Source organism: Haemorhous mexicanus, chromosome Z, assembly GCF_027477595.1.
Source record: "Haemorhous mexicanus isolate bHaeMex1 chromosome Z, bHaeMex1.pri, whole genome shotgun sequence".
Lineage (NCBI taxonomy): Eukaryota > Metazoa > Chordata > Aves > Passeriformes > Fringillidae > Haemorhous > Haemorhous mexicanus.
Window position 1 is genome coordinate 52,364,313 of NC_082381.1, and position 23,427 is coordinate 52,387,739.

The 23,427-nt window shown below is 41.4% G+C and overlaps 1 protein-coding gene across 1 annotated transcript in view; it reads left to right on the top strand.

The window, feature by feature from the left end:
* Positions 1-3,757: 3,757 nt before the first annotated feature.
* The window catches only part of FRMD3 (FERM domain containing 3), a 130,898-nt gene continuing 111,228 nt past the window's right edge, over positions 3,758-23,427 (top strand). Inside the window, exon 1 of the mRNA XM_059836781.1 lies at positions 3,758-3,897. Within this exon, the coding sequence (XP_059692764.1) occupies positions 3,799-3,897 (99 nt within the window). The 5' untranslated portion in view covers positions 3,758-3,798. The remainder of the gene's footprint in view (positions 3,898-23,427) is intronic.

The window sequence follows — 23,427 nt, forward strand, 5'->3', positions numbered from 1 at the left end:
CAAAAGAGAACCCACATGTGTGGAATCTCCTACTTGTTTTCATATTTTGCATGTTGCCTGGTATGCCCAGCCTTCAATTACCTCACTCACTGCTAATTTCAGCTTAGTTACTGGATATATTTTACCTTTATACAGTGTGTGCCTTTGTGCCTTTGACAGCAAAACTCAAACTTTCCTGGCTACAGGAATCTACTCCCTGAACTATTGATTCACTGCTAGTTCAACCCTCAACCTCCCATTCTTTGGGATATGGGAGGCTTCTGGAGAAGCCTCTGCATCTGAAATATTTAAGTGTTGGAATTCCTAATACTATTGTAGAAGGGAACTGGGTAAAATCTAAACTGCCACAGACTTCACAAAAAAGTCACTGTTTACTTATGGCATCATGATCTCTGAGCAACGGCTGATTGCTGTGCCTGCTAATGACTGTGAGAGTCCTGTGAGGGACCCATGGCCAGGCAATGAGGAGGTGTGGGTCTTGCTGAGGGACCCCTCTGGGGACAGTGATTTGTGTGTTTGGCCCACCCATGCTGGAGCTCAAGGTCTGACCCATGGCAGGCAGAGTTTACAGCCATAGCAGTTGTATCTATGGATTAATCTTCGAATATTTTGAAAAAAACCCAAACAAATCCAAATCAAATGTCTATATATTTGGTTAAATTATAAACATTAATTGAAAGACCTTAAGTTGCTGTTATTTTCAGCTACCAAAGGAAAAATCCTTGACAATTATATTTGGTAATTTGACTCAGTGCAGAATCATCCAGATATCAAAGAACTACTCAAGCTCATTAGTGCTCCCTGCTGTCCCACTTTGTATCTGGCAGCAGTTCCTGGGTAAGCAAGCTACTGTCCTTTAGGCCATCCACATGTACTCATCCCAAAGCAAAGTCATTCAATGACCAGTTAGGTGAAGAAAGAACGGGAATGTGGCTATTGCACGGAGTTGTTCTGAGACTGATGGATCTAAAATGCATTTCAAGCATGTGTCTGCACACCACCAACCAGTTCTTGCAGCTGGCTTTACCTGGTATTGAGGCCTCCTGCTGGAACTTCCAAGGTCTGCAGTACAAAGCCAAGTGAGAGCTTCAATAAACACCTCAATAACATGACATGGTCTTGGCAGCAACAGCAGTAGCTGATAAGCTTCCCCTGAGTCAAAAGCGTATTCTGCAAGTTCAAGCAGCATATTTTTTTAAATACTCCATCAGCTCAGCATTTTCTGGTAACTGAATTAAATTTATCTATGGGTTGTTTTGTGTTTTCCTGTATTTGTCATAGTATTTTGTCAGTTCCTCAAGTACCTGACTTTTCAGGTAATATTTCCAAATGCAATCTACATAAGGACTGTTTGGCCTCCAAGATTCAGCAAAAAAGGGTGCACTGTAATATGTGTTGAGGTAAGTTTGTGGGGTTTTCTGCAAAATTTATGATACGAAGAGAATTTTAAGAGTCTTCGATTTGGGGGGAAAAAAGCCTAGAGTAAGGAAGGGGTGATAGTCCTAATACGTGATGCAAAATTCATCTGAATGATTTACTTTGTGAAGTTGCAACTGGGCAGAGTGTTTGGTTTTCAACCAAAAAATAACTTTCATTGCTTGATTAGTTTTTTTTTGTTGTTGTTGTTCTTTGATTTTTTTCTCTTTGGGTGGAGTATTTGATTTTGATTGTTTCATTTATCTAGTGTCTTCCTGTTAGATGGCTGCACATTCTGTGCCATAAAACTATCGCTGTGGTAGCTGAAACATAGAAATGGGTTACGTGTCTCACAGAGTTCTCAGGCACCTCAGGTCATCATGGTATGAGATATTAAAGAGGCAAATAAAGTGAACAAAAAGACAGGAGTGACCTGTTTTTACAACAGGCAAGTAAAATTCTGCTGAGCTGTGTGCTCAGGCAGCTGTGCTGCTCTTGGTACACACTAGTTCACACTTGCTGTGCTCACACTTATTCGGGGGTGCAGATTTCACGTAGTAGTCAACACTGTTGCTGTAACTTGAGAACTCCTGGAAAGCTCATCCCTCTCTATGTAGTCCTGAAGGTAAAGCAAAACCCCCCTTCAGATAATGATAGACTATGACCTGCTCACTTAATCTTCATCATTGGCTCAACTCTCTCTTGTAATTCCCCTTTTTGGGTGGAGAAAACTGTGCTGCAGAGACTGAAGGAAAGATAAAATACTTGGCTTAGAAAGAGAAGATTCCTTCTCTTTGAGAAGCAGGAAAATCTGTGTCACCTGAGAGTCAATCTGCATGTGGGCTTAAATCCTGCTATTGAGTTCCCATATTGCAGGACTGTAAGACAAAAAGTGCTATTTTATTATTAATGAGTGGGTGTCCACACCTGGTGTCTCAGCTGATAAGGACCATCTTAGATAACTTGTGGGCTGACTGTGGCTGCTGAGGTGAATAATCTATTTTAAATACTCACTGGTTTGCTTCACTATTCACTATGGAATTGAAAGCATTTATCATTTCTGAGAAGCATGTATTTATAGCTTTTCTTTTATGTTCCACATTAAAGGACTCTGCATATTTATTAGCTGATGGTAGTGAGCATTATATATTTCACATTTGTTTGTGGTTGCCTGTATTTCCTGCTTTTAGCAGTCCAGCAGAAAGCCAAAGGAAGAGCTTACAGCAGTAGCAGCACTTAGGCTCTTACACGGGATTCTCTAAAGAACAACACACTCACACAGAGCTATTTTCAAAATATGGACATTTAGAGGTAATCACAACTAGGCAATAATAACTGAAATGCATCTTCTGTCTGATTGTCAGTGCTTCTTTTATATTTGGAAGCCTACAGTCATGTCACATTTTGCCCTGGCTATTTTACGTTTCATATGTCAAAGGCAAGCGCTAATTTTTTAACACAGTGCTGATCCCTGTTTCAAGGCTGGTTAAGTTTGGTGCTTGCTTTCCGCCAGCAAGGTTTTACACAAATGTGTACACCCTTTTGTGATGCAGAACATAATAGTGAAACCACTGGATGTTTTATTTTCTTTCCCACTTAGACAACAAATGGGGTATGACTGCTGCTCCCTAATGGGTCCTTTTTTTTCCCCGAGGAAACAAGTTTCCAAGGCTTGCACACTTATAGTAAGCCTTCTGTTTTCTTCTGTTTCATTAGGGTACACTCATCTTTGGTGAGGTTTTTTATATGACTCCATATATGTATTTCACAGGCTTCTCCTCCTGCCTCAGGCTGTGTTGGGATACGCCGGAGACATGGGCGGCCCGCCAGCGTGGGGACTCCACTCCCCGCCGGCAGCCTAGGGGTTGTCCCCCGTTTGCAGGGCATCGGGCATTCCCACGCGAGTACCAGTCGCCCAGGTGGACTCAAAACCAGGCGAAGCACGCCCGTGGCGGCGAAGACAAACAACCGCGCTGTCCATTTCCCTCTGGGCGCTGCCAGCCCGACGAAACGGAGCCGCTCAGGGAGTGCAGCCGGGACCGGTGGGGCGGAGAAGCGGGAGGAGCAGGTGAGGGCGGAGAGGTGCCCCCGAGGGCCGTGCCGTGCCGTGCCATGCCATGCCGGGGGCGGGCGCAGGAGGATGCTGAGGCCGGCCAGCGGAGCGCATCCTGACGCAGCGGCGGCCCGAGCCGCGGCGGGCGGGCGGATGGCGGGCGGCGGCGGAGCGCCACGGGGCTGAGGGGTGGCGCTGCCGCCGCGCCTCTCCGCGCCGTGTCGCGCCGTGCAGCGCTGTGCCGCGCCGTGCCGTGGTCGGCCGGGCGCCTCTGCAGGCTGGCCCCCTGCGGCTGCCTGCGGGGCGGCAGCGGCGGGCCGGCTGCCGGGATGATCCGGTTCCGGAGCTCCAGCATCAGGTCGCTGAGCGCGGAGATGAAATGCACCGTGCGCCTGCTGGACGACTCCGAGATCTCCTGCCACATCCAGGTGCCGGCGCGGAAAGGGGCGGCGGCGGCGGGGCGGCTCGGGGGGCGGCGGCTCTGGGGGCCGGGTGAGGGCGGCGGCTCACAGGGCCCGGGCGGCGGCTCGGCTGGGCTCGGTTCGGCCGGGCTCGGCTCGGCGCGGCCGCTGCGGGAGCACGGCTCCCCGCACGCCCCATTCTCGGCGGGGGCTCCGCGCACCTGCGGCGCGGCAGCAGCGGCTGCTCCGCCGCCTCCCGGTGCTGCGCCACGGCGTTGCACTGCACGGCGTGGAGCCCGCCCGGCCGCTGCCTGAGCCGCGGGATCCGTCGGGATCCGGCACCCCCGGCACAGCGTCCCCGCGGGCGAGAGCAGCGCTCTGGGCTGGGGTGGCCCGGGCGAGGAGGGAAATCCCGGCGGCGACTTCCCCGTCCTGCGAGGCGGTAACGGGGCGCCCCAGACGGCACCGCAGGCTGCGGAGCCCGTGTGCGGGAGGACTCGCTCTCCGACATCGGGAAAGCTCTGCCTTGGAAGGAAGGCCCTCGGCGTGCGGTGTCGGGAACCGCCGTTACCGAGATAGCGGGCAGAGTTCAAAATGAAGCTCTGCCCCCTCTTCCTTTTCATCTGAGACAAAAGATAACTTGGAGCAGGCTTTTCAGTGATAGTAGTTGCTGTGTGGTTGCTGAAAAAACCCCAAAACCCCCAACTTAGCCGTAGTCCTTCTTCCTAATTACTTAGTCCCTCTTTTTATTCCTCCAAGTAATAAGGATAAAGATGCGAACACTGAGGAGTCTGTGCTTTTGTGGTGGAGCAGCAATGTTTGTAATGTGTGAAAGCAGAGGTATTTCAGGTGTTCTAAAAGGAACTGTAACTCTGGTTACACTATGGAAGACTTACAGATTCTTACAGTTTTAACTGCAAGCATTAAAATCAAGTTACCCTCTGAAATTCCCATACTGTTCACAGAATAACAGAGATGAACTTGGCATCCAGATCAGCAGATGTGGGTGGCCTTTTAGGAAGTTGTTTGTCACTCACAGTTGGTATTTCTGTCTCTCTGACAGAAAGAACTACAGCTTTAAATCCAGCTGGTAATCTTGTACTAAGACCATTATGGCTGAAATACTCTAAGTGCCATGAAATGCAAGTTCCATTTTTGCTGGGACCAAACTATGTTTTTGTTAGTTCCAACGGAGCTATTTAACACCAGAATACAGTAAGATAGTTCCAGTTGAAAAGGACCTAAAACAATCATGTAGTCCAACTGCCTTACTTCTCCAGGGCTGACCAGAACATAAAGCCTGTTACTGAGGGCATTGCCCAAGTGTCTCTTTTTAAGGCACTGGCAGGTTTGAGGCATCAGTTCCAGGAAGCTTTTTCTAGTGTTTGACCATCTTCTTGGTAAAGAAATATTTCCTGATATCCAGTCTGAACCTCTCCAGATGCAGCTTTGAGCCATTCCCATTCCATGTTGCTGCATGCCAGGAACAGACCAGCACTCCCTCTCCAGGTCCCCTCCTCAGGGAGCTGTACAGAGCAATGAGGTCACCCCTGAGCTTCCTTCTCTCCAAACCAGACAAACCCAGAGCCCTCAGCTGCTCCTCACAGGATGTGCCTTCCAGCCCTTCCACCAGCTCTGCTGTCCTCCTCTGGACCGTTCCAGGACCTTCTTCCCACCCTTCTCAGAGTGGGGGGCCCAGCGCTGCACACAGGACTCGGGGTGAGGCCACACCAGGGCTGAATCCAGCAGGATGATCCCAATCACAGCTGGTGATGCTGTGTCTGCTGCACCCCGGGATGGGGTTTGCCCTCCTGGCTGCCCGGGCACACACTGCTGGCTCACCCTGAGCTGCTGCCAGCCAGCATCCCCAGATCCCTTTTGCAGGGCTGCTCTACACACACTCCTCTCCCAGTCCATTGTGTACTAGTTACTCTTGAACGGCATGTAACCTGGAAGTAACAGGAAATTACTGAAAACATTTTGTACATGTATCATTCTAGTGCTCTCATTAATGAAGTTGTAAGATGGTTCTAAGATTTATTGAGTAACAAGCAGTATGGCCTTCAGAGTATTTTCTTGAAGTTTAATGCAAGCTTTGCATAACTTATTTTAATAAGTTTAAAAATTAGTCTCTCTAAACAATCATAAATTTGAGGTCAGATTCTGAGATGGTGTTATGACAGCTCTTTGGGCTTGAAGTATTCAACAGATTTACATACGCTGAGAGTATTCCCTTCAATGCCTACAGGGTAGAAAAAAAAGAGTTTCTTTAACACTTTAGGTGTTATATTAGGCAAGGTGAAGCAATGAGCTCAGAACAAGTTGTATGGTATTGCATTGTTGTGGCTCATTCTGCAGGCAGGACAAAAATCACTGTTGAAAATATTTTAACTATTAGAGTTCTAAGGATAATTCTGAAGATTGAATTCTGTTATAATCTCATTTAGATCTTGTTTGCCTGTGTCTGCACACTGACAAAAGCATTTAAATTGTGGGAATAGCTCAGGTTGTTTCTTTATCCTCCTGTGTGTGCATAGCTTTTTAGACACTAGAATGAAATGATGAATCCCAAACAACTCAACTTTTTGTCTTTAGTCTCTTTGTCAGACCTGTATTTGAATTTCATAATGTGGACAAAATTTGCTAGGAGCTTTATCAATACTATTTTTTTTTTTTAATGAAAGAAACTGCCACTTGCCTGTTAGATCTATATGTGCATATTGATGTATGTTCACTGGGACAAAATAGCCCTGATGATGTGCTGCTGGGTTAACAGCAGAGATGCCAGGGTTGTGCTGGCTGGAATATGTTGGACAGCTGTGTTTTGGTCATTAAGAGGATAAGAAATCCTAATTCTACAACACTGAGAAATGCCATCAGAGTCTCCTAGGGACACGGGATGCAGTAAGGCATGTAACAACTGAAATTCTTGCTGTGCATATTCAGGGAAAACAGAGGGGAGATACCTAGCTAGTCTAGATGGTGAGGTGTGTAGGTATGATTTGATACAGTTTAGCACATCAAGTTTTACCAAACCCTACTTTTTCAAGTATATCTTTCCAGCAATTGGCTTGTACACATAGATTAGTATCACTGGAACCTGGTACCACTTCTGGGAAGAGTGTATGCTAATTTTCAGATGCACTGTAGATCTTTGGCCCTACAAAATATGCAACCAGAATTGTATGTTACTCATCTAAAACACTGGGAGCTTGTTTTATGAAAAATAAGCAGAAGCAGATATACTTAAAAGCTACATATGCACATGTGTGTATTTTTTTCCTTCTCTAAACTTCAGTGTTTAGGTTGGAAAAGAAAATACATGTTTCTTTTTAATTATTAAAGTTCTTTCAAAGTAGTGTTTCATCAAGCCACCAAGCTAATAAAGTGCTTTTGGAAATTACATTTTTTTAGCAAATAGTCTAGTGACAGCATATGGTGCAATGTGGGGAGAATCAGAAGTGAATCATGCATTTTTAGACTCCAGCCAACTAGTTATCGAGTTGTGCAGCTGCCATGTAGGTCACCAAGTTGCTCAGGGCTAGGTTTGCAGCTCAGAGGTCAAGACTCAATACATCGTCCTCCTCCTCTGAGAGACTTTGTGATTGCGGAATAGATGAACTGGTGACAGACACAAGAATGGGCTGGGACCCGAGGGACACCTAATTAATTCTTATGGTGATGTTTATTTTCCCATGATTTTTGTTTGTGAAGGCTCTCTGTAGTCAGGCGGTCTTATAGCAGCAGTACAGTGAAGCGGCCGCGGCTCAGCTGAAATGGAGAGGTTATGAAAAACAGCCTGAAGGGCCAGTGGCCACTGTCTGTTTCCATTTGCAAGAGAAAGAGGTGACCTGCTTGTGCAGCTTGCCTGATAAAGCACAGAACCAAGGTTTGAAAAGAGCAGTGGGGGAAGTAGGTCTTCAAAACTATTGGAAATGAGTCTGGAGCAGCAAGAAGACCTCCTTTTTGGAGGTATCAGTGAGATACTTCTCTTCTGACTCAGTGACATCATGGGTAAAAACTTCCAGTTTTGCTGACTTCAAGCATCAACTTCATGCAGCAATTTAGCCTTTTAGTAGCAATAGCCTAGACCAAGCCTTGGCTTAATCCGTGCCACTTGCTCACTCCTTAATTCAAGTTTTGCTTTACTACTTGAGATGTTCAGGTCCAGCTGTGTACAACTGGGGATAAGTTTGGCATGACTGAAGCTTTTCCTCTCATTTGGAGCTTATTATTGAAAGTGGTATGAACTTTGCTGTCTGTGTGTTTATTTGTAGAAATACTGCACGACTGGGTTTCTTGTGCCTCAGCACATGTGTAAAATTGTGTTGTAATGGGGTCTTTTTAATGACACAGATTTTGCTTTGAATGAGCTTTCCTGTACAAAAATCTGTTTTGATATTCCCAAAAATATCCTTTGGCTACAATACTGATTTCTGTTTTTTAATTGTATCTAAACAGTTATTTGATTGCTGCTTAAAAGAAAAAACTTTTATTTCTATGTGTATCCAGATTTTGAACAAGAAGAAGATGTTATTTTTAAAAACTGGTTTAGGAATCAGGGAGAAAATATAGCATAATAAAGCTTTGATTTACTCATGGTCTGTTCTTAGACCTTTTAACTTTTTTTGCAGAATTTAAAATGAAGGTGATAAGATCTGAGAAAGCTCACTTCCTTCTGCTGCTGATAGTTCAATAGTGTAGAATGGTCTTGTGCTTTGCTAATCTAATTTTGGGAACAGCTTCTGTGCAGTTTGAATACTGCTGCCTGTACTTTGGCTAATAATTTATTTGCTTGACTAATTTTTTTTTTCCCTAATTTTCTTTTAAATGTGACATGCACTGTTCTGTCTAGTTCTTTTTGTAACACATCTATCACTGAAAAGTTGTCTACTTGATTAATATTATCTGCGTGCACTGTGTCTTATAAGCAAATGCTAAATTTAATAGAAATCTGCTAACCAGATAACACTCTTTAAAATTCCCACCCCTCAATAAAAAGTAAAAACCAAAACAACATGCTGAAGCAGGCTGTGAAGCAAAAGAGCAGTGACCACAAGTCTCACTGTGAAGGTACGCTGAATGCCAATGATTAAAAAAAAAATAAGTGGTAAAGGGAAGGCAGCATGAAAAGGGAAGGCAGAATGAAAATAGTGGCGATGCCAGAGATGTAAAAAAGGCAGTGAATCATAGCTGTGGAAAGGGAGAGGTTAAGGGATTATGTAGACAGAAGGCAGGAGATTTAGTGAATTTATATTTATCCTGTAAGCGATGTCAGAAGCGTAACCAGCAAGCGCCTTGAGCTGCTGGATTGATACTACAGCGGTTCAAAATAGTAAGATGAGATAAGGACAGAGATGCAGGTTAGGAAGAATTATTCTCTATGTGTTCTGTTGACACATTTTAGAAACTGCTCACTAGGGCTTGTATTCCTGTCTTCATGCTTGAGCCTCTAATTGTACAGTTACAGGGGGTACTCTTGGTGAGAGTCGTACATGAGAGCACTCTCTAATTAAGCTAAGCCTATGGGTTAAAGCTATCTCTGTTGTAATTGCATGGGTTTGATTAAAGTTGCTGTAATGTATTTATATTCTGTTTGTTTGTTGGAATTTGGCTTTTGTTTTTGTTTTTATACATTAATTATTCTTAAAGATGTGCTCTTAGCTCCTTCCAAGGCTGAAAAGGAAACAGGAATAGAGCGTGGTGCTAGAAGATTACTAGGGTGTTGGCAGTTTTCATTAAAAAATAAGAAACTAATTCTCTTGATGGATTTTAATATGTGTTCCAGAAACTTGGTACTTGCTTAACATTAGTTTCCTTGTCTCTGATAAAGAAAAGGTTCATACCTATGTGCAATACTGCCATATTGCTAACAATTCATAAGCTCTGTTGTTGTCTCTTGCTATTTTTTAAGTAAAAATACTCACAAAGCTGGTTTATACAGGATTTTATCCAACATATACTAACCTGCAGATGAACAGCTTTACTGTTGCCTAAGCTTATTAATGATGATTTTTTTTCCCCACAATCTCATGCTGTCTGATTAATGATCAAAATCTAAAAATTCTCTGTCTTAAGACCATAATCTTGCCTTTAATTTTTAACTGCCTGTTTACTTTGTGTTGTGATTGACACTGCAATTCATATTTTGATTGCTAGTAAATAAAGGCATGTGTACTTAAAGACTTAATCCATGGTTAAGATGAAGGTGTGTTTCAGCAAAAAGAAACAATTTATGTGTTAAGTAGCAATATATTGGTGGGTTTGCTGCTGAAGCTAGAGACAAAAAGTTATTAAAAGTACAGGTATCCTTACACAAGGTTGTCTATATGAAATAAACAAGCTAAAAGGAGAGTGGCTGGTTTAAAATGCAAGTATGGTCTTTTCACTTTCACCTTCCTTTCATTTTCCTTTCAGCTTTGCATTAAAATTTTTACATTCATTATGATCAGGCATGTTTGGACACTAGCTGAACAGTAGAGGTGGAGCTGAAGTAATAATAAAAGGCAATTGGAAAATCTTAATGCACAATGCAGCGCTGCTTATATTTGTGAACTGCAAATCATAATTTTGATCCTGTGCGGTAGAAAAGCAGCTCCTATGAGATACAGAATGCTGTGCAGGAACTTCATGCACTTTTTTGTTTTGAAAGGGCTTTTTGCACCTCACCACAAGGTTTTCTTGTACCTTGATGCACCCGAGTCTATATAAGCATCCTCAGTGCACTGATAGAGATTGAATAGATGAGGCAGCCAAGAAGAAATAATATGGCAGAATTGAGTGGCCAAAATGATTAATTTGTAAAGAAGTAATATATTTTTTGGTTGTATTTTCCTAGACTGACCTTCCTGTAGAGGTTAGAAATTATTTTACAGTGTGTATCAATGCTCCTGAACTTTGAGCTTTAAGAAAAGGAGAGAGTAATGCCTTTCTTATGGGAAGGTGGAATAAAGAGTATGAATGGTATTTGCTGATCCCCTGTAACAGATATTACAATTAAAACTCAAGTTCTAAACACTTAGGTTAAAGAATGGGAAAAATGACAGCTGATTTTTCTCTTCCTCCACAATAAAAAAAAAAAAACAGGTGTGTTGGAAGACTGGAAAGTAATTATCTCTGTGATAAAATACTTGTTTTCTGTAGCACAGGTTCTCGCTCTTTTGGGTATTTTGGCTTACTAAATCAAACATACTGAAATGGCTCTCTTCATCTTGTCATTCTCTCTCTCTTTTTGCACTTCCCCTCCATTCCCTAGTGAGGATAATGTCAACCTGTTGGCAATGTTCATAACACCCAGATAATCTTCTCTTCTTTTCCTGTTAAAGTCAAGCTGTCAGCATATGACTTTGGCTGTGCCTTTCCCTGCTGCATATGGAATATATCTCCTTATTGTTCTTCCTTCAGCTGAGTTTTCTTGTCTGTTCCTTAATTTTTGATTGTTTAAGTACTGCTCATGTTTCTTCCTAGCCTTGTTTTCTCACAGACCCATTCTAGACCTTACAAGTCACATTTTTGTTCCTTCTTTTCACTGTGTTTTTAATTCCTTGTCTGATAGTGAAAACACAGTTTTAACAATTCAGAAGTAAACAAATTAATATTAAATCTTCTTTCTGGCATGCAATAATAATTATTATTATAATAATGGTTATGATAATGATAACAACAACAATAATATCACACTTTTCAAGCAACATCACACTTTTCTTTCTTCACTTCTCCACTGTCAGTCTATATTATCCTTTCCAGATACAGGGATCCAATTCCTAAAAGTGCTTCTGTTTTCCTCTTTTCAGGGTCATGTTTTTGGTGGAGGTCTGTTGATAATCAGCTCTTGCCATTTCAGTGTGCTTACAATTTCAAGACAGCTGTTGTTCTATGGCAGTTGTAAGCCAAGTATGAACAGTAATCATCATATTTATTGTTGCTGCTTATGGGAGTTACTGAAGAATACACACTGATGATCTAGTACTACTGCATTTAAAGGAAAAGTTTCCCCTATGGAAACTTGATAGGAAATGTGTCATACCAATCTGTATATGGTTAGAAAACATATAAAATTTCTCAAGGCTGTTCACAGTCAGAAATGAGAAGGTAAAGGGCAATACACCATAAGTTCTTTTTAAGAAGTTCATAAATGGAAATAACTCCTGCAATAGTTAGAAATCTGGGGATTCAAAATAATTGTAGTAAGTGGCTGCAACATCGTTGCTATCTAAATGCTCCCTTTGGAAAATATGTTAAATGAGTCAACACCTTCATTTACTTTTCCCTTGTTTACTCGAACCCCAGGAAGAAGTAAATGATTTGTATTGAAGACAAATTTTGCTCCTTTCAAGTACATTGTCTCACAATGATATTTTCCCCATAGCAACTCCCTTTGGCTTAGAACTGTACTTTAAAAAGCACAAACCAAGATGATTTCCATCTGACCAATTTTTTCTCGATGTTATACTATTTAAACTTGCTGTAAAAGGGCAATGTTGCAAAGATAACTCTGGAACTTCTGACAACACAATGTAAAACCTTTTTCACGCTATCGATCTTAATGGCCAATTTTCACAGTTTGTCACATAACAGAAGGCTAAAAAGAAATAGTATTACAAAATGAAAACAAACACGTAATACCCTCATGTTCCAAACCCAAACGGTGTCAGAAGAATTTACAACAGGACATAATAATTTGTTAAATATAAATAAGGTGAAATTGTGAGGATGTTGGTGCATTAAGTTCAGACTGCAATGGTGTGTATTTCTTTTGTTTCCAGGTGCAGAGATTAGTCAAGCACTTTTGTCTCCAAAACAGAGTGTCTATATGTGAACTGCCTTTTGGACTCTCCTATCTGCCAGTCATTACCTGGGAACTAGTCAGCAAGAATGCTAATTAGGAGAAACAGTACTGTTGTGTCCTAGCAGTTTGCCTGGCATGGGTGGTGGATTTCAACACTCCAAAATGCTTGGAGGGTTTTGGTAGTCTTAGTATAGATGCAATGTCAAACTTTAAAGAGGAAGAAAAAAAAAAGAAAAAGGGAGATTTTTTTTCTTAAATGACTGAAGATGTATTTTATAGCTTGATACTATAATATGTGAAGTGCTGGCTGTCTTTATGGCACTTTCATTTTAAGTGGAAAATCTGAAGAATTATGAAGAGGATCTTCAATGGTTTTTGGTCGCTAAACCAGGAGTCGCACTGGTTTTAGTAGGTGCTTACAAAACATCTTCCTTTAGGATATGTGGCTGTAATCTTGGATTTGTACCTGTAATCTGTTCTGGGATGACAGACTTGATTTTTCTGGGGAGAGTAGGGGGCGTGTGTGTGTGTGTGCTCTTTCACTTGAGTGCTCTTAGCAACAGAGTCTAATACAAAAGTACTCTGCACAACTTCAGTTAATAGTGTTCTGTTTTCATATTTATGGACACAAGCTCCAAGCCCTATAGAGGAGTGATAAATGAGATGTGGCTGTTTCTTTATTTGAAGAGTACTTGCAAAAATGCAAATGAGAGTGGAGTGCTATGCATGCCACAGAAATGCTACAGAACATACTCCTAATCCTATTTATTTAGGATTTTCAGAACAAAAGGCAGCACATCTTTCATATTCACCCTATTAATTTAAAATTGAGAAACAAAGATAAATTCTGCACAGTCAGAGGATGATAGCTACTCTTATGTTAGATAGGACAGTTAGCTGGGGTATGAGTTAAACTCTGGAGCTGTGCTGTACCAGCCTGGACTTTAGTGACTTCAAGAATTTATCTTGAAACATTCAGTGTGCCAGTCGGCGGAGTGCACTGCACACACTGACCCTGCTTGCTCCTGCTCTGTGTGAGTTTTCTTTAGCTCCATCCTTGGAAAGGGAAGGAAACAGCAGAGGCTTTTACAGACGGTGCTGTGAGTGATTCAGTGTGCAGTTTCAGCCATTCACATAAAATCATTCCAGCAGCTTGAAGAGCCCCTGACAGTTGCTAGGTGCATATCCAGGGAGGTTTTCTGTTTTGACTGGAGAATCCACTCACATTTCCAGGGTTTCTGGAGCTTTTTCATATGGTCTCTCAACTGGTACTTAACAGCCACCAGAATAGAGAAGAGTTGAGCAGTTGTCACTCCTCAGACCAAACCATGCTGCTGGCTCGTGGGATTAAAGCAAGAAGAGTGGCACATCAAAATGGAAAATCACCAATCCAGTTTCAGGACAGTGTGTTCAGGACAGTTCTAGTTACTTTTTGTGTGTGCATTACATTCTCCAGAGACAATTTTCATCCTCTTACCTTCTTGAGAATCAGAGGCTTGTATCTTGCCCAGCAGAATTTATGGTGTAATTTCAGTGAAAACACAATGGGGGAATGCTTCATTCATATTGTGATTATGAGATCTCACAAAGTAATCCATGCAGCTGGCCTGAGTTTTAACTTAAGTGTGGAAAAATGCTGCTGTAGAAGAGAAATTCCAGTAGTGGGATGCTGGTATATGTGGGCATGTGGAAAATCATGCTGCCCAAGGCCAGTGTCCACAGTGGAGACAGAGGCAGAGGCAGAGGCAGAAATCAACTTTATTTGAACAAATGGAGAGACCCCTCTGTCCATTTGTGCTCAGGGGAAGAGAAGAAGACTTCAGTTGTGTAGAGATTTTGGTCGTTATGTGGTAAAATGCAAAGAGAGCAGTATTGGTTATATCTTACCAGCATTTGCACCTGTACTTTTGTTTTATTCTTTTATGTAGGAATTATTACCCACATAGGTTTTAAATCTACAATCATAACCACTGAGGTAATTTTTACTAACCTAATATGTTCCCCTCCTTGTTTTTTATTCACATTTACTTTCAGGTGTCAAGGGATGAGCTCTGTTTCAGCTAGGTTTGTGTAAATAACTTGCCCTCTCCTGACTCTGTTAGAGGCTCATTCTTCTTGCGAGTGAATATCTTTTCCAGAGCTTTAATGGTATTCATGTACTGTAACTTTATAACAGTAAGCTTTTTAAAATCTCATTTTAAATTGAGATTTAAAAACCTTATTGTTAAAAACTTACAGTATTTACAGTACAGATTTTTGCCCATTCTTTTTATTTGCACTGTCTAGTGAAATCCTGAATGATACCAGGGTGGTCCAGAAATAGTGGAAATGTTTCTAGGTCCTGCAGGTGCTTTCACAAAGCATGAGGAAACAAATAATTTTTGATAACAAAACCTCCCATTCTTCCTGTAATAAGTCAGCACTGCTAATATATAATTTGGTATGAATATTCACATATTTTCATGTTTCATTTGTGTGTGTGTACATGTGTTCACTCTAGAATTTATTTACACACCATGTCCGGGAAATGGTACATAGTTTTCTTTCATGAATCAGAAGTACTCAGTGGATACCTCTGTTCTGAAAAAATAGACACAAACTGAATGTCCTGAAAAGCGCCAACATCTGCTTTTTCACCGTTCTATTTTTACTCTGTGAATGCTCTTGTTTCTTTTTGGTCAGAATTGCCACTGTAATCCAAAACCTGTAAGAAAGTTATATTTCCTTTTAGATTTTCCATAAATAGTCTGCATTCTGATGATGGAAGTACTTGCTTTTGATGTCTTTCCAGTAGCCTGTTTTGAAAAGCTTTGTCTTTTATTGTTTGGAAAACTACAGGGAAGATGCAGATGTGGATTTAGTTGCCTTTGCCTTCTTTCTTCTTCTCCCCACCCTTTGCAGGAGGAGCTTTTGGTAATTTTGAGGGCACCAATTTCTAAAAATTATTTTCATGTCCTTCTTCTGCTTAGCCAAGCTATACTTTGTTGATATTCCAAGAACAATTAAAATTCTACCAGGTGTTGACAGGTGCGGCCCAAGAAGTATTGTATTATTCTTGATTCCCAAGCAGGTTATTGGTTTTGCTGGTGATGTCCTCTCCTCTCCAGCCTCAGAGACAGCCCTGTGGTTCCCCTGCTGCCTGTCTCAGTACCACAAATATAATTGATAGTAACCTCTTTCCCTTGAAGCAGAACTCTATGTTTTCACCTGCGGTCACAAAAGTAATCTGTTGAGAAAAGAACTTTGTTCTGTTCACTGCATCGAAGTGGGTTTGAAACTGCTCTCCTAGTTTCTGTTTTTCTAAAGAACAAGCAGGTAGGCACAGTGACATAAATTCTTCCTGAAATTCCCGATTCACTGACTTTGCAGTACTCAGAGACAAGAAGAGCTGTGATTGTGGCGAACATGCAGAGCTGGTTTGTGCCCTACATAATGTTTAGCACTTCTCTGAGAGATGCAGAAGAAATTGCATTTTCTAACCTCCCTCTGCCTTCTCTGTCTCCAGAGGATTTCCTGCTTACGCAGTAACCAAAACGTTTGCTGGAGGAGGATTCTGAGTGTTTTATCCTTCAGGCTGGATGGTGCAGGAAGATTATGAATCCATGGGGAAGCCAGTTTAACAAATTCTGTTTTCCTATTGTGCCTGTACAAATTTGATATTGCTTTGTAATTAAAGTTGAATCTTCTTCTACAGGATATTGTTTTTCTCATTTTGAATGGTGAAGATTTGCCCATGCATTCCTGAAATAGATCAGCTAAATATATGTTTAAGAAAGAAGGGAAATAAAAGGGAAAACACTGTCCTCCCAAAGGTTCAGTGGGATTCTTGTAGCAGTATTTCTTTGCAGAAATGCCATGAGTTGAGTTGTCTTGCTGAGAGAAGGGTTTCTGCTTTATGAACAAGATAATTGTATATTTCTGTTCAAAGTAAACATCATTCTGACACGATTAATGAATGCTAGATATTTTATGCACTCACTGGAATAAACAAAACAATGCCTTCTCAAGCACTTTGTCTGTGGTTAATGTTGTGCCTGCTTTTGCACATCTTTCAGCTACATCAGAGATCAAAATGAACTCCAGCACTTGAGGGCATGTGGGGAGGATTTTAGACACTCTGGAGGAAAGTAAAGCCTCAATGCTTACTCCTTCATCTACGCAGATTTGCTTTAACCAGTGCCAGATCTGCTGTAATATTAATGACATCCTTCACCTTATTAGTGGCCCAAATGTAAAAGAGCATATGCCAGCAGTCAAATTTTGTTCATTGTGTGGGGAGACCAGAAACGTTGAAGGCTACAAAAGGAATGTGGGCTACAGCTACAGATTTGGCATGGAACATGCTTTCTGTTAAGTAAATGAAAAATGTTTACAACTTTGACTTTTGTGCACTGGACACATCCCCTGGCTTAGCTGGTGTGAGAATTTGATTGAGCAAATTCTGGAAGAGTTCCCTGACAGCAAGGGAATTAGTAAAATGTTGCAAGATATAATGGTAAAAATGTATGTTGAGTGACTGTCTTTATCCCTGAAAGAGTATGAGAGTGTGTGGAGTACAAAAAGCCTGTTGCTTTCCATCTGCCTTGGTCTTGGCCTGGAGATTTGATGAAGCATTTGGCATTTAAGACACCGCTGTAGTAGTTGGTGAAAAATTAGACATAAGCAATAAGAATATTTAGCCAGACTGGGCAGTACTGGAGCTCAGTTTGATGGACTTACAAAAGGAGATTGCAGAATGCCTGGAGTGGGGCTGCATTCACCCAGGGTCATTGCCGGGGTGACTGGCAATGGGCTGGGAAATGGGCTGACTGAGGTGGTCCGGTCCCTCAGGGAGATAAAGGATTCTTCCCATGAGTTTTGTGGTTTTAGTGGGACTATTCATCACCTAAAATCTAGGTGTAGATTTTAAGGACTAAAGGAGGTTTTAAGGATAAACTTTGAAGCACTTTCTCATTTCTGCAAGAATGACTATAAAATTCAGAAATCTGAGATGAAATGCTCTCCCCACTATACATGTGGATACATTCATGTGGGAATATGCTCTCTGAGATTTGTATTTCAAAAGAAACATTTAGTTCCTCAGGTGACTGTGTGGGATAGAGTGTTTTGCACTGCACTGGAACTTGTCTTCTGCAGAGCTCATGAATGAGAATGCACTTTGCTATGAGTAGTGTGGAAAAATGAGTTACCATTCTTATTCATGGTCTGCCCTCTGAGCCTCTCCCCTTTTGCAGAGAGAGGGGATGAAGCTTGAATTGATCACAGTGTATCTGTAATACCCCAGGTTTGCAAGGTCACTGTGTCCCCCTGAAGTGCTCAGGACAGAAGTATGCAGGCTGTTTCTACACTGTCACTGCTCCAGAGCTGGTGGGGTTTAATTGGAAAATTTGCTTTTGTGCTGTGTGGGGGTAGATACTGTGTCTCCGAGGAATGTTAAGCATTAAGCTTTCCTGTATCTTTGCCATTCTCACAAGCTATGACCTTGTGTACAGCAGTGTTACTGCCAGACCTCAGGCACACCAGATCATCTGAAGCACTCTATTTTTTGATATTGTTTACAAGACAACCATTTGGGAATACAAATGGAGAGCATAGCACAGGTAGCATTCAGAATTTCCAGAAATCACACCATATGCCTCTCAAGGGCTTGTAATTTGGTGAAAGTGGAATCATGTTCTTTCAGAGCCCATAGTTCCTCAGTGCCAGAATTGTCACAGATTATCAGTTTACCCTTTTCTTCTTTTTTGCAAAAGAGGCTGATAATAATTTTCCTCCAATCTAGTAATTTGTTTTATTTAAGATGTTACAATATTATTTTTGCAGGATTTGCCATTTTTAAACTAAAAATGTGTGTTGTGGAAGTTTGAGCAACTTTCATTAAAAAAATCTGTTATTTCATTTCTGTAATTTAAAAAAGCCACACCAGACAACTAACACTCAGATGCTCCAGTTTTCTCTGTATATCTAATGAATGCAAGCAGCTGAGGGCCAACATACAAATGACAGCTTGAAACAAACTGAAACATGTGGAGTGCATTTCCATGGGCAGTGACAGCAGTTTTTACTGCATTATCACATTATCACAATTGTGCCTCAGAGCCTAAGGCATGGATAAGGACCCCATTTTTCTATGCAAACACAAAGTAAGATGCACTTCCTTGTCATGTCCAAGGACATAGATGGAGTGGAATAGTATATTATATATATAAATAAAATAGCTTGCTGCAATTTAGATGAGAAGTTGTGCTTGAATCTGTATGTGCTCTTGGTTCATGACAAATGGGAGGGAAAATATAGCAGTCTGTATGTATGTATTAACATGCATTTTGCCAATACATGCTAATAAGTTGGATTGGACAGTGTTCCCACAGGCAGGCAATAATTATTGAATCATCAAATGCAACTGAGCTATTTTCTGAGCCAGGGTACTGAGCTCAAGTCCTTACATTGAGACTGTTACCTAGATGGACACCAGTAGATGAGGAAATGACACAGAACACTGTGGTGTGGTGGTCTCTGCATATTGCCATCTTTGCCAAGAAAAGAGGGGATTGGAACTTTATAATGAAATATGTTTTGCATTCAGTTTTTTTATGCAAAAGATCTGACCTGGAAGGAAATTCAGCTCCTCGTTTTGGAAGTTTAAAAAATATACTGTGGGAGCTATGAGCTACAACAGGGAACAGGTGGGTGAAATTTATCTGCAGATAATCATATTTGTTGCCCTCCACTGAACTTGCTCCTGGAGGTCCATGTCTCTCTGGCACTGAGGAGCCAGAACTGGACACAGGACTCCAGGTGTGCTTCACCAGGGCTGAGCAGAGTGAAAGGATCACATTCCTTGACCTGCTGGCACTGCTCTTCCCAATGCACCCCAGGACACCATTGGCCTTCTTGGCCCCCAGGACACACTGCTGGCTCATGGACAGTTTGCTGTCCACCAGGAACCCCAGAGCTGCCTTCCAGCTGGTGTCTGGGGTTATTCTTCTCCAGTGCAGGACCCTGCATTTGCTCTTGTCAAATTTCAGACAGTTCTCTGCCCATCTCTCCATCCTGTCAAGGCTGCACTCTGGGGTTCTGGCCACTGCTCCCAGCTGTGTGCTGTCAGTGACCTGCTGAGGAGGCCTCTGTCTCTTTGTCCAAATCATTGTGCTCAGTATTGAACCTTGGGGGCACCACTTGTGGCAGGCCTCCAACCAGATTCTGCCTCACTGTCACTCTGTCACCCTCTGGGATCTGCCAAACAGCTGGTTCTCAATCCACCTCCACCTCCACGTCCTCTCATCAAGATGGTATTCCTGACTTTGCCTTTTATGGTATCATGGTACCTAGAGTCTTGCTGAAGTTCAGTAGACAACATCTACCACTCTCCCCTCATCCATCCAGTCAACAGTCTCATTATAGAAGGTAATCAGTTTGGTTAAGCATGACTTCCTTTTGGTGAATCCTTATTACCTTCTTGTACTCCACATGCCCAGAGATGGTTGATGAGCCATTCCATTACCTTTCCAGGGACTGAGGTGAAGCTGACTGTCCAGTGGTTCCCTGGATTCCCCTTTTTGCCCATTTTGAAGACCAAAGTGAAGTTTGCTTTCTTCCAACCCTCAGGCACCTCTCCTTATCACCACGATTTTTCAAAGATGATTGTGAATAGCCCAGCTACAGTTGAGCTGAGCTGAGCTGGTGGCTCCCTCAAGCATTTGTGGGACTCCCATCACTCCCATCAGGGCCCATGGATTGTGGATATCAGGTTTATCTAAGCAATCTCTAAGCCAATCTTTCTCAACCAAAAGAAAGTCTTTCTTCCTCCAGACCTTGTTCCTTGGTCAGGGATTCCTGAGGGCTGGTCTTGTCAGTGAAGACTGAAGCCAAGAGGCATCCAGTAGCTCTGCTTTCTCTGCAGCCTCTGTTGCAAAGGTTCCTGTTCCTCACACAAACAGGCTCACGTTTTCCTTTTTGTTCTTGATGTATTGGAAAAAGCCCTTCTTGTTATCCTGGATCCTCTTGGCCAGATTAATTCCAAATGAGCCTTGGATTTCCTTTTGCATTCTTACATACTCTGACAACATCACAGTAATCGGCCCAGGCGACCTGTCCCTGTTTTCACCTCCTTTATATCTCCTGCCTATGTCTGAGTTTTGACAGGAATTCCTTGCTCATCCTGCACTGGTCTTGAGCCTAGATGAAGTGATTGTTGAATACTTTAGGATCCTTCTCCCTGTAGAGCATGTTCACATGAAATTTTTCAAAGAAGGTCCCTGAAGAGACTGAAGTTAACTCTCCTGAAGCCCAGGGCTGTTTCTTCCTCAAGCAGTACAGAATTCCATGATCTTATGGTCACTGTAATGAAGGTTGCCACAGCCTTCACATCTGCAACCAGACCTTCCTTATTATATAGTTTAAGGTCCAGCAGCCCAGCTTTTCTGGTTGGCCCTTCCATCACTGGTAGCAGAAAGTCGTCATCAATGCTTTCCACAAGGCTACCACTTGGATTGTTTGTGCCTTGCTGTGTTGTTCCTATCACAAACATTAGAGTGGCTGAAGTTCCCCATGAGAACCAGGGATTTTGACTACATAAAGGAATATGATGAAGCAGGAGACCATGGAAAAAAAATCTTCAAATGATTTTTTTTGAAAGATACCAGTGGAACAGAATGGCATTTGGCAGGCTAGAGGATATGATATTGGGATAATATAGTCACATAATAACAATAATTAAATAATATCCTCATTTATTATACTTTAGTGTGCTTAGGAGTTAGGGTGAATAATGATTATTTGTAGTAAGAATATGACTTTAGGAAAAAAAGTAGATGTGTGTTATGAGAGCATGAGCTTTGTCATACTTCAAAATTAACCGAACAAGAAAGAGGTTTTTAAAAGTGTTCCTTGACAGGCCAAGGATACATGGGCTGTGAAGCTGCCTGTGTATTAGGTGTGCTTACAAGAAGGTAATAAATCTCTGGGCACTTAACAGTGGAATGCCATTTGCAATTAATGAATGATATTTTAATACTTCTTTGCTTTGAATTTGGCATGTAAAATTCTGACAAATTGCTACTGCCCTGTTGCATGCTGGCAGGGTCACAGTCTTCTGGGTGATATCATCTAGATTTATATTTTCTGTGTTTTGGGGTTGTCTCTAATATTATCTACAAGTTTGAAAGGTGAGTTTCAAATCTATCGAGCACTTCAATTACTAAAAAATTGCTATACTTTTATAAAGCAAATCATATGTACTCTGACCTTGAGAGAGGTATGATTTTCAGTTCTTAAAAAGAATTACACTTTTTGACAATCAAAAATAGCTGGCATCTCTAATGTGAAAATTTTAGTTTGGAAAGCTCAGAAGTTTAGCAAAGTGTTAAGGAACATTGTATAAGGTGCAAGTGCAGGTGAGCTGCTTATTGACTTCCAATGTAGTTTGCTGTTTTGGAGAAAAAAGTTGAGGTATTAGGGAAAATTAAATTCTATTTATGAAAAAAAAAGCAAGTGTTTCTGTTGATTTGTATAAGGTATTTGACTAGCTTAAGCTGAATTAGACTAGATTAGTTTACTAAACTAGAATAGTTAAAATTAGACTAGATAACTGGCTTTCAGCATGAGACAATCAGATTATATGTTAGTGCTGAAAGACAGCAATTTAATGAATGTCTGCTAGAAAATTACAAACTTAAATAACTTAGTATTTTTAAATCAACATTTCACAGTTATCTTTAAAGGATTGTTTAGCATGATTTAAGATAGTGGGGTGAAGAATGACAACTCACTGTGTCAGTTTTCTATTCCTGAGCAAATGTGAAGGAAAAACCATTTTTATGCTTACTTCACTATTCATTAACTATTCAGAGATATTATGCATAAGGTTTAATGTGGTACACCTGATTTATGAAAGTGGTTTTCTTGTTTTGCAGCAGATTTTTCCTTAACTTCATTGGCTAATCAGAAGTGAAAGTAGGTGTACATAGGGCTCTCCTTACTGCTGATGCTAGTGATGTAGGAGAGAGATAATCTAAATTTTAATTTAGATTAAAATGTTTTTTTGATATGTACTTAAAATGTTTTTTTTGTTTCATCAGTTATAAATAAGCTGTAGGACAGATTACATGTTCATTAATTACAAAAAATGAGTTGAGTCAATGTCTTTGAATATGAAGGCACATAAGTTTAGGTACCTTAAAATGTATTGATTCCAGCTAAATAAGCATGTGACTAATTGGATGGATCCATGCTTGTCCAACTCCTAGCAGAGTGGATTTGGAGGGAAGTTAGAAGTTATTTGTAGTGCTTTACAGCTAATCTATGTTACTGTGGGAATAGGGTTATGATTTGCATCTGCTTTAGGCAAAACCATACCATGAATAATACACAGAGCTTGCATAATTTTTTAAATTTTAGATTAAGGCGTGTACAACTTCTGTTTGTTTAGCAAGTTAGCAAATCACCTTGAAGCAGATTTTCTATGCAAAACATCATAGGAAAGGATGCAGGAAATAGATAGTCTTCAGGTGCAAATCACTTCAAAGGCTCAGGGTGAGAAACAGAAATTTATATCCAGCAGTTCTGGTATGGAGAAATGGCAAGCTCTTTTTGAAAAACTACTCCAATGTAAGTGAAGCCAGCTGAGTGGTTCCAATGCAGTCAGTGAAAGCAACACAGTGGAGGACATGTCGAAGGTACATGGACTACACATGAGTCACCTTAATTTCCTGAATTATTCTTGGACTCTGAACTCTGCACATGAGCAGTACATGAGAGCAGTTGCTCTG